The 14,071-nt window shown below is 42.3% G+C and overlaps 2 protein-coding genes across 7 annotated transcripts in view; one reads left to right on the forward strand and one right to left on the reverse strand.

Annotated features, from left to right (window-relative positions):
* The window catches only part of Clvs1 (clavesin 1), a 165,761-nt gene extending 162,610 nt beyond the window's left edge, over positions 1–3,151 (forward strand). Inside the window, exon 5 of the mRNA XM_052176057.1 lies at positions 3,064–3,151. Within this exon, the coding sequence (XP_052032017.1) occupies positions 3,064–3,151 (88 nt within the window). The remainder of the gene's footprint in view (positions 1–3,063) is intronic.
* Positions 2,780–14,071, reverse strand: part of Asph (aspartate beta-hydroxylase) — a 225,844-nt gene continuing 214,552 nt past the window's right edge. For all 6 annotated transcript variants that reach the window (XM_052176054.1, XM_052176053.1, XM_052176051.1 and 3 more), the window contains one exon: positions 2,780–7,171. In XM_052176054.1, the coding sequence (XP_052032014.1) occupies positions 7,021–7,171 (151 nt within the window). In that variant the 3' untranslated portion in view covers positions 2,780–7,020. The remainder of the gene's footprint in view (positions 7,172–14,071) is intronic.

The following is a 14,071-nucleotide window of genomic DNA, read 5'->3' on the forward strand; positions in this document are numbered from 1 at the left end:
CAAGAAGGATCCCAAAGAAATAGGACTTTTTCCAGGAATCTCATCCTAGGAGAAGGGAAGGGTACCAGCCAGAGGGGGAGAGTGTCTCCTGGAAACAATTCTAACAAGTTTTCTGACAGGATGAGACTGAATAATTCCCAATAAAGGTGGGCCAAGGGTACTTGAGACCAAGCCTTGACCATTTGAGGGGTTTGCTGGGTGCCTTTGTCTCTCTTTCCAGTGTGCTCACATTAAATAAATCTCATTCTAATCTTTTCCATTTGGTTTCTCAAACCAAAGAGTTTGCTACTTTTTTTCCAGTGAATTTCAAATATTTCATGATATAATGAGTCACTGACATCGAGTTTTAATATTAAATGTCTATTGTGTGACTAGGTAAATAGAATTCTATCATGTCAAAAGTTAAAAAGCTGTGTTCTCAATTAGGGAACATAGAAACCTGGGGCAAGATGTTGTTTGTTTCTTCATTCTCACTATCTTGGAATAGGCCTGTTGTCACTTATCACTCAACCAAGATACACTCCACTGGGTAAGACATTCCAGGTCATTGCTGTCAATGTATCTACTGAAAGAAATAACACAGGTCCCAAATGCATCCCAGAAGGGGAGTGTGAACAGTATCCATCTGAATAAGAAAGACAAATGAGACCAGTGTGTGAGCAATAGATTTATCCTCTGTCTCCCTTCTTTCCATGTTCTCTTCTCAATTATCTGTCTTCTCTGGCTGGGTAAAGGGGCGTCTGCCCAAGTCTACACTCCAGTTTGGATTTGTGTGTCTGGGTGATTTAACCATGAAGGTTTCTGCACATTTGCTCACAGAGATTGATATAGAGCAAAGCTTCACAAACATTGATTAGCATCAGTCAGCAGGAACAAAAATGATGATTTGAAAGCATGGAGAGCTACCTGATTTTTGCTCATCATAATGTGAGAAGGGCAAGTTTGAAAATAAATCTAATAGTCATTAAAATCAGAGGTAATAACTTGGATCACTTAAACATTTTAAGATTTAGCAGTGAAGACAAGTTGGATTCATGAAGCAAAGTTGTTTCTCAACTTGAAAGTTTTTGAAAAGGACCTTCAAGATCGGAGGGGGATGGGTAAACAGCATCAATTTTAAGGACAGCCTCCTGTACACTGATACCAGAAAGGAGGATATGGCTCCTGATAAGTCCAACTGACAGATAAGCAATTATTTCATTCAAGGTCACACCATGAATATGGTGATGGTAGAAAATTCTAGAAATCTTGGCTCAACTGGAGTAGTTAAGAGGGAGCCTTGCACTAAAACAAGGCTTCAAAGCAGACTCCTGAAGGGATTGTGTATGCTCAGCCCTCCACAGACAGAGGTGGTACACAGTAGATCCAACCACTGAATGGGAAGACCTCACTTCTTGTCGTAATCCCCTAAATAATAAAATATGTGATTTGTGTTAGGCATTAGTGTACAGGAGAGTGAGCACTGATTCTATGCAGATACTGCACCGTAATATAAAGAACCTGAACTTCTGTTAATTTTGATGTCTAGAAGGGCCCTGGAACACAACCCCACAGGTAGAGAGGGAAAAATGTCAGGATCCTGTAGCACTAGAAGGAGGAACCAAAGACAGGACCTGTGTCTTCAAAACCAGGTTTGAATTCAATGTGGGAAAAAAGACACTTGAAAGGTTCATCTTTTGGGTCACGGAGGACTAAGCTTCCCAAGTTGGCCTTCTTCAAGAAGAGGCGTGTGAACAGTGCCTGTGAGCAGCTAGACCTCACTCTCTGGTCCAGGTGCTGTTTTGTGTAATCAAGTTGGTTTATTTGTCAGAAAGAAGTGTAGTTTAAAGTTTCAATAGTCAATTACCACTAGGCTCTTTAATTTCTACAAAATCCTTAGTGCAAAGCAATTATGCAGTGGTTTAAGAATCTGGAGAGAGGCGATGTGTGTGGGTAGCCATACAGCTGTGCTATGGTCTGTTTGCTTTATTTTTTATATAGAACCTCAAAATATAGTTCAGCCTGGCTTGAACCCACACACCTCTAGCTTCAGCCTCCCAAATGCTGATTTTACCAATTTACCTTGACATCTTCTGAGGGTTGTGAGTTTTCTGTATTTATGTAAATGAGCATTCTTTCCTCTCTCCCCAATATTCATGCTGGGCTCTTAAGTAAAACAAGCTGAGAAACCATTTCTCTTCCAAATGCTGTAACAGCACTTAGTTCTGTTGTTTGGGTTGATTGATGATTGATTGAAACTGTTTTATATTATATGAAAATGTAGTGATTTCCTCCCCTCTCTCTCTGACATAGATTTTCATTATGCAATGAAGGCTTGTCTGGAACCCACACTACTACCTAGGCCAGCAGGCCTTGACACTGATTCTCCTGCTTCTATCTCCCCAAAGCTGGTAGTATGAGAATGTGCCCTCCATGCTCAGCACTGATTTACTTCTTAGTCTTACACTTTCTGGGCTACATACATATTATGAAAGTGGCTAAGAGCCTTAGGCTGCAAGGCATTCTCCTAGTAGAGTGTTAGGATCAGCGAGGCGGCTCTGCAGCCACAGAGCTTTCGGGGACAGAGCTGCTCCTGATCAGGTCCTGCTGTCCATCTTATTGTATGTATGGCTTTCGTCCTGTTATTTCTCTCTTGAACCCTTAATTTGTTTTCAGCCCTTAAAAATGGAGACTGTAGGTCTACTGTTCAGGGTTGAAAAACTGGTAAGCCCATACACCTGAAGAACCCCTTAGACAATCGCCAAGCATACATGAAGGAGACACTTGGTGTTTTTTGCATCTTTGGAATTACCTTTATTTTTATTTGAAGCATGGACAGCCATAGTTATGGTTTATTACAGCCAAATGGTACAGATCAAAGTCAGCAGAAAAAAAGAGTCTCGGAACGACCAGGTTCAATCTTCAGAAAAATAAACAAAAAGAAATAAAGAAATTAAAGTGGTGTGTGGAAAACAGACACCAAAAGGGAAGTACTAAACCGCAATTTTACATGCTTTGATTCTCCAGGTGAATAGCTAGCATGGACGGTCTGTGACTCTGTGTCTCCTTCCTCTCTCTCATTAGGTCTCAGTCTGTGGTAGAAGCTGGGACCTTGAAACACGAAGAGAAGGGGGAAAATGAGAACACCCAGCCACTGCTGGCTCTGGACTGAGGCGGCAGCAGTGAGGCCTCCGGTGGAGCAACCATCCAGCGAGCCTGTGCCACTGACCTACAGACATGCGTGCTCTGCTTGGCATGAGCTCCTCCATTTCTACCCCAGCCATGACTGTCTGCAGCCATTGGTCTGGGCAGCCCACACTCGACAAAGATCTGAGAGATGCTTTTAAGATTTAACTAATTAATATATGTTTTAGTGAGGGATGATGAGGGGGATGAAGAAAGGCATTTATGTAAAAAGGAGTCTCCCTCCCCTCGTATTTCTGGCAGCAAGTATACATTAAAAGGGGGAAACAAACCCTAAATTAGTTGCATATACATTGCTCTAAAGATTCACATGGGAACCCTCTCCAGGTTTTGCGAATTAAGATGAAAACGCATTCCCAAGTAAATACATCAGCGTTAAAATGTGCAGACACATCGGGCAAGTTTAACGTAGTGCTGAACCCCAAGCAACAGTAGCTACCATAATTTCCAGTTGTATTGACTTATTTTCTGACCTCATCACCAGCATCTAAGTGTTTGGTCTAAGAGTGTGATCTCACACATCTGGCTATTGGCAAAGTTTTTAATTTACATCTCTCTCCTACAAGAATGATTTTGATATCATGTTGTAAGGCCATCATCTGACTTCATGAATTACTTTTTAAGAAGACAGAGGCAGTTTGAAAAAAAATGGCTGCTTCATTGTAGCCAAGTGATTTCCTGTAGGTGAATGCTTACAGACAGGGTGTGACTCATTGAGAAAAAAAAACAACACACCTGTGACTAATGAGCCCACTTAAATTAGTTCTTGGGTTGCTACAGAAAAAAAAAAGTGCTATCAAATAAGACCCCTTGTCCTGCCGCTCCTATTACCAGTGGAGAAGGGCCTTGAGGGGGCAGGCAGTCAAATCTCACAGGAAGACCCTTAAGGATGGCTCAGCATGTAAATACCAAGCTAAAGAGAACCAAGAATGCAAGATGAAATGCCAAAGACCAACCTACTTCCTTATCCATTCTCCTTAGAAATGGACCCCAGTTCCCATGCACAGGAAGTCAGACAGAAAATAGCAAAGGGTAGGATATTTTATCTGTACAATGTTTCCTAAGACCAGTTGAGTATATGCAGATATCTTACTCCCTAGCTATCTCTAGGACACAGACACTAATATGGCCAGAGTGCTTAATATCAAAAACTTTCATTGGTAACACTTATCAAAATACTTTACATTTTAAGCACTTGGTAGGTTGATTTACCAGCTGAACATCCTAAAGAGAAGAGGAAACCAATTCAACTTACTTTCAGTCATAAACACCCAAACGACATTGCTAATCACGGCTACTTCCCTCTCTTCTGTCTCTCTTCCCCCATTCTCGCCTCTTTCTCTCTCCACCTCTCTCTTTGCCTATTCCTTCCCACTTTTCTCCTCCTCAGCCCCTTCTCCTTTTCCTTCGTCTTTCTTTCTCTGTCTCCCTGTTCCTCTTTCCTCCCCATCTCCCTCCAGTGCTGAAGATCAAACCCAGGGCCTTGTCATGCCAGGCAAGTGTTCTACCCCTGATCCCTCAGCTACAGACTAGATGTAACTCCTTCTCGGTTGATCTACTGTTTTATTATTTTTTTCTACTGGCAGAGAATAGTAACAGAAGCTATTTTTATGTTCCAAACTTGAAGAAGTAAAATTGAAACAGAATTTAAAATATTTCCCAAACAATTGCATCACAGTATATTAAAAATAAAACACCAATTCATTTTGTATAGACCTTTAAAATCGTAACATAACAACCTTGAAAAATGTCTACCAAGACATGGATGGAAATTCTTTTCCTATGACTCAAATAAGAGTGAGGAAAAATTAAAGTGAATTAGAAAATCTTTTATTGCTTGTGTTTGTAAGATCAAATGTGGGTCCAACACTGTTGGAGTCAGCTATTGCCAACACTTGTAAAAGTAATGGTACTTCTGACTTTTCACATGGCAATATTTAGAATCGTATTGTAATGACCATATTTTAAAAAACATGTTATATTTACTAAGTTAACAGCTAATTTTCACTCATTTCCACCATTTTATTACATGAATGTAAGGTGATAGTTTAACAATGAGAACACATGGTTTGCATTTCGTTATGTGTATGTAATATATAGGAGAACCAAACCCAGCAGGTAACCAAGGGTTACTACATAAACACTGGATTGTATTGCCTTTTGTCAGTAAGTTCCTCCGTTTAATAAACACTGAAGAACACAAATAACTTTTTGTTGTCTGAGAGTTTGCTTTCTTTTCTGGAATTTGGTAAGGATTTGATATTTCCCCCCTACCCCCAATGCCTTTGCCATCTGTTTTAGAGGAATTTTTGAACACTGGCAAAGGAAGGACTAAGTACCTATTTTAAGAATGGACACATATTTTGTAAACTTTCCTACTAAGAGCTGATGTCCTTAAGCTAAAAGGGAAAGGATCAACTTTAAAGAATTGCTCTTTAAATGAGGTATAGAGAGTTGCTTTCTTGGACATTGGTTAAAAAGTACACATCTCTGTTTTCTCTACTGGGGCTGGAACACCAGCCGGGTGTTGCAGCGATGTTGTTCAACTGGCTTAGAGATCAGTGCATGAATGTCATTACATTCCAGGGCTTGAGTTATCTTCAATTATAAAATAGAAACTAAAATGTAGTAACGCTTTACTAATGATCATTGTGAGGAGCAAGATGACTTTCTATTGCTCTTTCTCAGCCATGGGTAGCACTCAATCAAACATGCCTATGAAACACTGTTTCAAAATAAAGTGAGATGCCTGACATTATTTTGAGGGGAGGAAGATGGAAACGCACTGCAAATTCATAATCAAGGATGCTTGACCATCAAGGATGTTAGCATCCCTGGCCACTTCCTATGCTGCTATTCCTACACGGATAAAATAGTGAAAAGCCTCTCAGAGACCAAGAGGTGATCTTCTTGACACTCAAGTGGATCTACAGTAGGCAGACACTGCAGATTCTAGGCCTTGTGTACAGAAGGCAAAGACACCACGCCAGGCTACCTGGGCCCCTGATCCTGAGCTGGAAATTTCATTTCCTTGTAATACTTTCTCTCCAAGCTCCATTTTCTGTGGTATTTTCCTATCACAATATGAAATGTTTCTACGGCTTTGCTCAGTGTAATTAAAAAAAATGTTGCTCTTAGAAATAAGAACTTCCTATTATTTAGCACAGAGGAAGGGGGAGACACTGAGTCTAAATGAGTTACACAGGTAGACCCAAGAACAAGTGTTGGCACAATGCATGCACGCATCCTGGCATAGCTTCCTATTTATGTTAGGAAAACAAAGTTCTTTTCCTTCACATGTGACTTTTTCTTTCTAAAAAAAGAGATGTTTGAATTTACCAGGAAATTACTATTTAACAGTTAGAAGTAAAGAATTTATACTTCTTGTCATTAAAGCCAACGAAAACATGGGGGTAGATGGTGACAGAACAGTTTAGCCACTTAGAAAAATATAACTGCATAGAAAAATTATAAACTAAAGTGATTCATTCACAGTTTCTATATGTAGTATATCTTCCGTGTACAATGATGTAGACATTATTCCATGTAGAAAAATATCTTTGGCCAGCCACGTAGACAACACAACCAAGTGTTCCCCTTAAATCCAGGCACCAGTTCTGTGCTGTCATGGGTGACATGAAGCAAGAGGCCTCCTAAATGAATTACAGGAAGGCAAATGCTCCCTCCAGGGAGTTCTAAGCCAGAAGGAACCTTAGAGGTCTTCAGCTGCACAACAAGAGGATGAAGAGTTGCAGCACTTGAACTTCTATCTCCACACCCAAAAGGAACCAGAAAGGCAGTCTCCCTGGAGAGCAACCGAGTCTTGGCTGATGCCTTTCAAATTGCAGGAAGGCTGCGTCTCTGCTGAGGGGTCAGCTCAGGGTGCCACACGTCCACAATGAATATCAGCCGGAAAGACGAGGCATCCTGCCAAACCTCATGTTCAAAAGAGTCATCAAAGATGAGCACCTTGCCTTCTTCCCACGTCCTGGAAGAGAAAGACGTGCATTCGTCAGAACGGCCTCGGGAGTTTCACAGGCCCGAGGATCAGTTTCTGTCCAAGGGCGGGAGGCCCCTTTTGTGACCTCCTTTGGGATAAGACTGTAACACAAAGCCTTAAAATAGTCTTCCATTATTAATTAAGAACTTCAGGCTTCTTTCTTATTAGGGACAGCAATTTTCTCATCCTGCACTAAAGATATATGCAAAGGACACGAGGCGGTGACAAGGACATGCTGACCGTCTTCATATCCTGCATTTCAGTCTGGCTCCAGCCTTGAAACAGTTGAGTCAGTATCTAGAACAGTGGTTCTCAACCTCCTAAGGCTGCCACCCGACCTTTTAATACAGTTCCTTGTGATATGGTGACCACCAACCATGAAATGATTTCATTGCTACTTCCTAACTGGAATTTTGCTATTGTTATGAATCATAATACATTTATGATATGCAGGATATCTGACAGGTGTCCCCCATGAAAGGGTTATTGGATCCCCAAAAGGGTTGCAGCCAACAGGGTTGAGAATTGCTGATCTAGACATGTGCCCTGGCAGCTCACGCCAGGGACAACTTCTAGGGCAACAACTCCACAGCTGTCCCATTTGTCATTTCAGAGGCTGGTTTAGGCTTCTGGGTGGTGAGAACCAAAGCTTCCTTCCCCAGAATCCATGTAAAAGGCAGACTCACAGCATGAATACCTATATTCTATGGGGAGATGGGAAGCTGCGAGACAACAGGCTCTCTGGAAGCGTGTTGGCCAGCTGGCCCAGTGTACTCAGTGGTGAATTATCTCAAACAGGGCAGAGGGCGGGGATCGAAACTCATGGCTGTCTCTGAGTTTCACACATCTGCAGTGGTATACACATGTGTCTGCATTTACTCTCACACAAACCTGTGTACACGCTCACACGCAGGATCCCACTTCGCCATCCCCATACCATTCCCACACACAATAAAAGGGTGGGCAGGTGAGTTCCAGCACGGCTAGAGGCTAGAGCTTCTTCTTGTTTCAATGAGTGTGCTGTTGTGTGTGGTTCTGTGTGCTGTGTGCTTCTGCCAGTTCAGCGTGTCCTCATTCACCCGGTGACAGTTGGGTTCCTCCCACCTTGTGTCCCTTGTGATTTTGCTGCTGCGAGTGGGACTACAGGCTCTTTTTGGGCACTTGCCATTTTTTTCTCCTGTCTATCCTGTAGTTTGTCCCTTACCTTACCCTTACCACTGACATTGTTCAATTTCTCTGATAACACTAAGATCAAGAAAATTATCCTCTCTCTCTGTTTAATCTATTTAAATGGGGGGGCTTGTTGATTCCCCCTTTTTTCTTTCTTTTTGGTTTGTTCTTTTCTTAGTTTTCTTTTCATGTTTGATTTTGCATGGTAATAAATGCCTCTTCTGTCATTTTGTGCCCAGTTTGAGTTTCTAACCTTTTAAGCCTTGGAGTGAATGTTCTATTCCCTATATCCAGAGGAATCGTATAAGACAGCTAAACAACACGTTTGCTGAATGCAAGATAGAAAGCTGAGAGGCGTGCAGTAGACGGAAGGGGCAGGTAGGTAAGTGGTAGATGGAGAAGAGAGATTGATCTTTTTTTTAAATATTAGTTACTGTTTTATCAGTTTATTAGTTTAGAAATATTATTGTCAGATCTCTCCAATATGCCAGTTACTCTTTTCTGGAGGGACTTTGCCTCCCCTAAACCCATCCCCACATTTGGAAATTCCTGTAAACATTTCTCATCCCCACAGAAGGTGTGGAGCACAGTACTGCCCTCTAGTGGCCAGAGGCCAGGGATCCAGCTGAAGATCAATGCACAAGACCATCTGAGCCAGATGGCCACAGTGCCAGGGCCCACAGTGGGTAGGTAGTACATAAAATGACATCCATCAATCATGTTCTCAAGGAATGTGTCCTGGTGATAATATGGTAACCAGCTAACACTGCTCCAACTATACTATAACTCTTTGCTAAGGTACAATACAAAATTTAAATGCTTAAGTGGAATTTTAATATTTTTTTAAAATGTCCTGGTGAAAATTTCCTTTAAAAGTTAACAGCATTTAGCACTTTAGTATCAATTAGTATGTATCTTCATGTTAATACGTCTATTCAGACAGGAACACGGACTCCGCCCACAACCTTTGGTGAAAAGCACTGTACAGCCACCAGCTGCATGCTTTCCCCCTGGTGCGCCACTTAGACCACCACTCTAGAGTTCGGTTCTCACACAGCTCTCTCCCGAGGTTCTGCTGGAGCCCCGCGTAGGGTGCTTTGCAGAACTGATTTAAGATATTCCATGTACAACCCACTTACATAGCAGATGAAGCTAAGAATACAAACAAGATTAATTTCCAATCTGTCCGTTTTCCTAAGATAGAATACTACTTTGGAAACACCTAGTCTGGTTTTCTGGTCACTGGATGCAAGACTCATTTCTTCCATAAAATGGATCTTCAACAAATCGATTGAGCTGTAAGTGAAATAATTTGGACCCTGTGTCAGGCATCCTCCTAAGAGATGTGACCACAAGGGCTTTGATCCAGGGAGTCATCTCCCCAACCCAATATAGATGCATCTAAAGGGCAGTACGCTAAATGAATCAAGGCAGTCACTAAAGATCAGACTTTCTGTGATGCTGGTTGTGTAAGGTCCTGGAGTAGTCAAGATCAGAGACTAAAGAGACGTGGGAGCCGTCGGGCTTAGGTGGAGAAGCAGTGTAGACTTAGTACTCAACCGTCCAGACTAGACTGTTCCAGACCTAAGCTGTTTACAGGAGATAAGAATGGGTTGATTTGCATTTTTCTGCATGCTGACCTCCAGCTGATCCAGCACCATTTGTTAAAAACGCTGTCTTTTTTCCACTGGATGTTTTTAGCTCCTTTGTCAAATTATCAAGTGATCTTAGGTGTGTGGGTTCATTTCTGGGTCTTCAATTCTATTCCATTGATCTTCCTGCCTGTCTCTGTATCAATACCATACAGTTTTTATTACTATTGCTCTGTAGTAGAGCTTGCAGTCAGGGATGGTGATTCCCCCAGGAGATCTCTTGTTGTGGAAAATAGTTTTCTTTCTTTCTTCCTTCCTTCCTTCCTTCCTTCCTTCCTTCCTTCCTTCCTTCCTTCCTTCCTTCCTTCCTTCCTTCCTTCCTTTCTTTCTTTCTTTCTTTCTTTCTTTCTTTCTTTCTTTCTTTCTTTCTTTCTTTCTTTCTTTTTTGGTTTTGTTTTTTTGTTTTTCAAGACAGGGTTTCTCTTTGTAGCCCTGCCTGTCCTGGAACTCACTCTGTAGACCAGGCTGGCCTCGAACTCCAAAATCTGCCTGCCTCTACCTCCCAAATACTGGGATTAAAGGCATGTGCCACCACTGCCCGGCTGAGAATAGTTTTCAATATCCTGGGTTCAGCATCCTTAGTTATCAGAAAAATGCAAATCAAAATAACCCTAAGATTCTACCTCATACCAGTCAGAATGGCTAAGATGAAAAACTCAGGGGATAGCAGATGCTGGAGAGGATGTGGAGAAAGAGGAACACTTCTCCATTGCTGGTGGGATTGCAAGCTGGTAAAACCACTCTGGAATTCAGTTTGGTGGTCCTCAGAAAATTAGACATAGTACTACCTGAGGAACCAGCTATACCACTCTTGGACATATACCCAAAAGATGCTCCAAAATGTAATAATGACACATGCTCCACTATGTTCATTGCAGCCTTATTTATAATAGCCAGAAGCTGTAAAGAACCCAGATGTCCTTCAACAGAGGAATGGATACAGAAAGTGTGCTATCTATACACAATGGAATACTATTCAACTTTTAAAAACAATGAATTCATGAAATTCTTAGGCAAATTGATGAAACTAGAAAGTGTCATTCTGAGTGAGGTAACCCAATCACAGAAGAATGCACATGGTATGCACTCACTGATAAGTGGATATTAACCTAAAAGCTTAAAATAAACAAGTTACAATTCACAGACCACAGGAAGCTCAAGATGAAGAAAGACAAAAGTTGGAATGCTTTGGTTCCTCTGAGAAAGGGAACAAAATACTCACAGGATCAATTATGGAGACAAAGTATGGAGCAGAGACTGAAGGAAAGGCCACCCAGAGACTGCCCTACCTGGGGATTCATCCTATAAACACTCACCAAACCTGACACTACTGACACTACTATGGACGACAAGAAGTGTGTGCCGAAAGGAGACTGTTATGGTTGTCTCTGGAGGTGCTCTGCAGAGTTTTACAGATACAGAGGTAGATGCTAGCAGCCAACCATTGAACTGAGCATGGGGTCCCCAATGGAGGAGTTGGAGGACGGACTGGAGGAGCTGAAGGGATTTACAGCCCTATGGGAAGAATGACAATGTTGGACAACCAGATGTCCCAGGGCTCCCAGGAACTAAGCCATCAACCAAGGGGTATACATGGTTCCAGCCAAAAGTGTAGCAGAGGAATGCCTTGTCAGGCATCAGTGGGAGGAGAGGTCCTTGGTCCTATGAAGGCTCAATAGATGCCCCAGTGTGGAGAAATTGAGGGGGGAGTGGGTTGGATAGAGGGGCATATTCTTGGAGGCAGGAGGTGGGAGGATGGGTTGGGGTTTTTTGGAGAGGAGGAAACTGGGTAAGAGTATAAATGAAGAATATATTCAATAAAAAGAAAAGAAAAGAAAGAAAGAAATGGGACATACAGTTGCCAAGGGACTACGGATCTCTTCTGAATGAAAAACAAAGGCTCAGTGGCACAAGAATAGTTTTCGAGAAAAGCTCCAACAGTTATGACTAAGTTATGAGCAAGTTATGATACAGGCAGCTAAAAGAGCAGCAAAGTTTTTCAGGGTGGCCTTGGGAGGCAGCCTCTTGGGGCTGGTCCCAAAGCCCTCCTGTGAGGGCTCATGATACAGGGTTAGAGGGGTTAGGGGCTGGGTAAATATGCTGCTTACTGTTTGAATATCTGATCATTGAGAGAGGAAGGCCTTGGGCCAATATTGCATAATCCCTCAACTTTTCAAATTATTATAATTATAACTAATGATAATGGTATAATGGTGGCAAGGCATACTTAATCGCTATAATTTTGTCATACAATTACCACCAATATTAATAAGGCCAGTGGTGACTCTACATGCTTACAGACTTCCACCTAAAACTCCTATGGATAAAAATGTCAGTGAGCTTTGTGAGAATGTTTGCAAATGGGTGAAAGTCATGGCATGGCTATAATTTTTATCCAGAGGAACTTCATAAAGACAAGGCTCAAGACAGGCTGATTGTGTAGAAGCCTTGGGAATTCCTTAGGTTTGCTGTCACAGCCTTTACCTCAAGATCATGCCCGAGGGAAAGTCTTGGGATCTGAGGATGCCATGCTGATGTGACCTACAGGATATTTAATATGGCTGAATGGAACACAGGAAAAGGGGGTTCAGAGCCCAGAAACAATAAAACCCAAGCTAACCCTTCTTATACATTCTTATCTACTGCAGTCTCTTAGTTTGGAAATTCTGGCCCAGGCTCTCAATGACGTGAAATTGCATTATCATGAGCCTCTGTCCCCCTTTCCTCAAAATACACATTGACAGAAATCCTCTCCTCCTTCTACACCTCATTGTTTTGGAATCCAGGGTGCTTGTGTTCTTGCTACAATGGCTGCTAACCAGCTTGAATCACAGCAAAAACTTTCAGGTATCCATTTGCATAATGTCTGAAAATGGGTAAGATGGACTCACAGTCTCCTTTCAGCACTAAAGGTCTCTTAATTCTTTGAGTGAAACTCTTGGTTATGATGAGTTTATTCTTTCAATGACAATGTACAGTAAGCATACTTTCATATAAGACATGGGCGGTGTTTGCTAGTTTGCTTAAACATGAGCACACTATAAATGGCCTGACTTCACAGACAACCTCTTTTCCATGCACTCCGGGGCACACTCCACCTTGTCGCCTGCCTCTTCCCTTGTGGGGAGAGCCCTCCAGCTGGCCTGCCAGAGGATTTCTTCACCTGCTCACATCCTATGGGTCCTGTGTCCTCCTCTGTGCCTTTCCTTGCCATTTCTACCTTCCTTCTCTTGGTTGTAGGCTATCAGAAGGGGCCGTGACACAGATGAAGAGATAAGAACACCATGAGAGGCAGACGGAATGGGAGAGTAAAGCTCTCCGCCTGTGCTGGATGGTGTATGTCAAGGACACAAACAAGAGGGACCCACAAGGAAGGAATGCCGGCCGAGCCATTGCTCCTATCAGTTCTGCCTGAGGGCAGGTCTTTGGGGTCATTTTCTTGATTAATGGTTGATCTGGAAAAGCCCAGACCACTGTTTGTGGTGTTGGCCCTGAGCTAGTACCTGGGGTGTATATGAAAGCAAGCTGAGCAAACAATCACGTAAGAGGTGTTCCTCCACAGCCTCTTCTTCAGTTCCTGCCTTGACTTCTCTAGATGACAGACTGCAAAATATGGGGTGAAATAAACCCCTCTCTCCTGAGTTGATTATAATCCATGTTTTCCTACATCTAGAAGTAGAACAGAGACACTGGATGAGATGACAGCTCTGATCCCAATCTCGTCCAGGAGAAAGGTGAGAAATACACACTGGGGAGAGACTTGTGCTAAGCAGCAGGGCCACGCATACTACACTGATGTCTTTAACTTGTACATTTACTTAGATATAAAATATTACTCTTCTGCAACAGACAAACCTTGGGAGAACCACTCTTGCCTACTCCCTCAAATCCCACTTCCCATGTGTGCCAGGTCTTCATCAGCCATGGGTCAATACACCTTCCAGGCGCTCTTTCATAATTTTCTGACCCCTTAAAGCCCCTGGGTTTGTACTCTAGGTAACAAGAACCATAACTGATGTTATAGGCATGCTGGGCTCACTCTCTTGAATTTATAGGACAGATGATC

Source organism: Apodemus sylvaticus, chromosome 3 (genome assembly GCF_947179515.1).
Source record: "Apodemus sylvaticus chromosome 3, mApoSyl1.1, whole genome shotgun sequence".
Lineage (NCBI taxonomy): Eukaryota > Metazoa > Chordata > Mammalia > Rodentia > Muridae > Apodemus > Apodemus sylvaticus.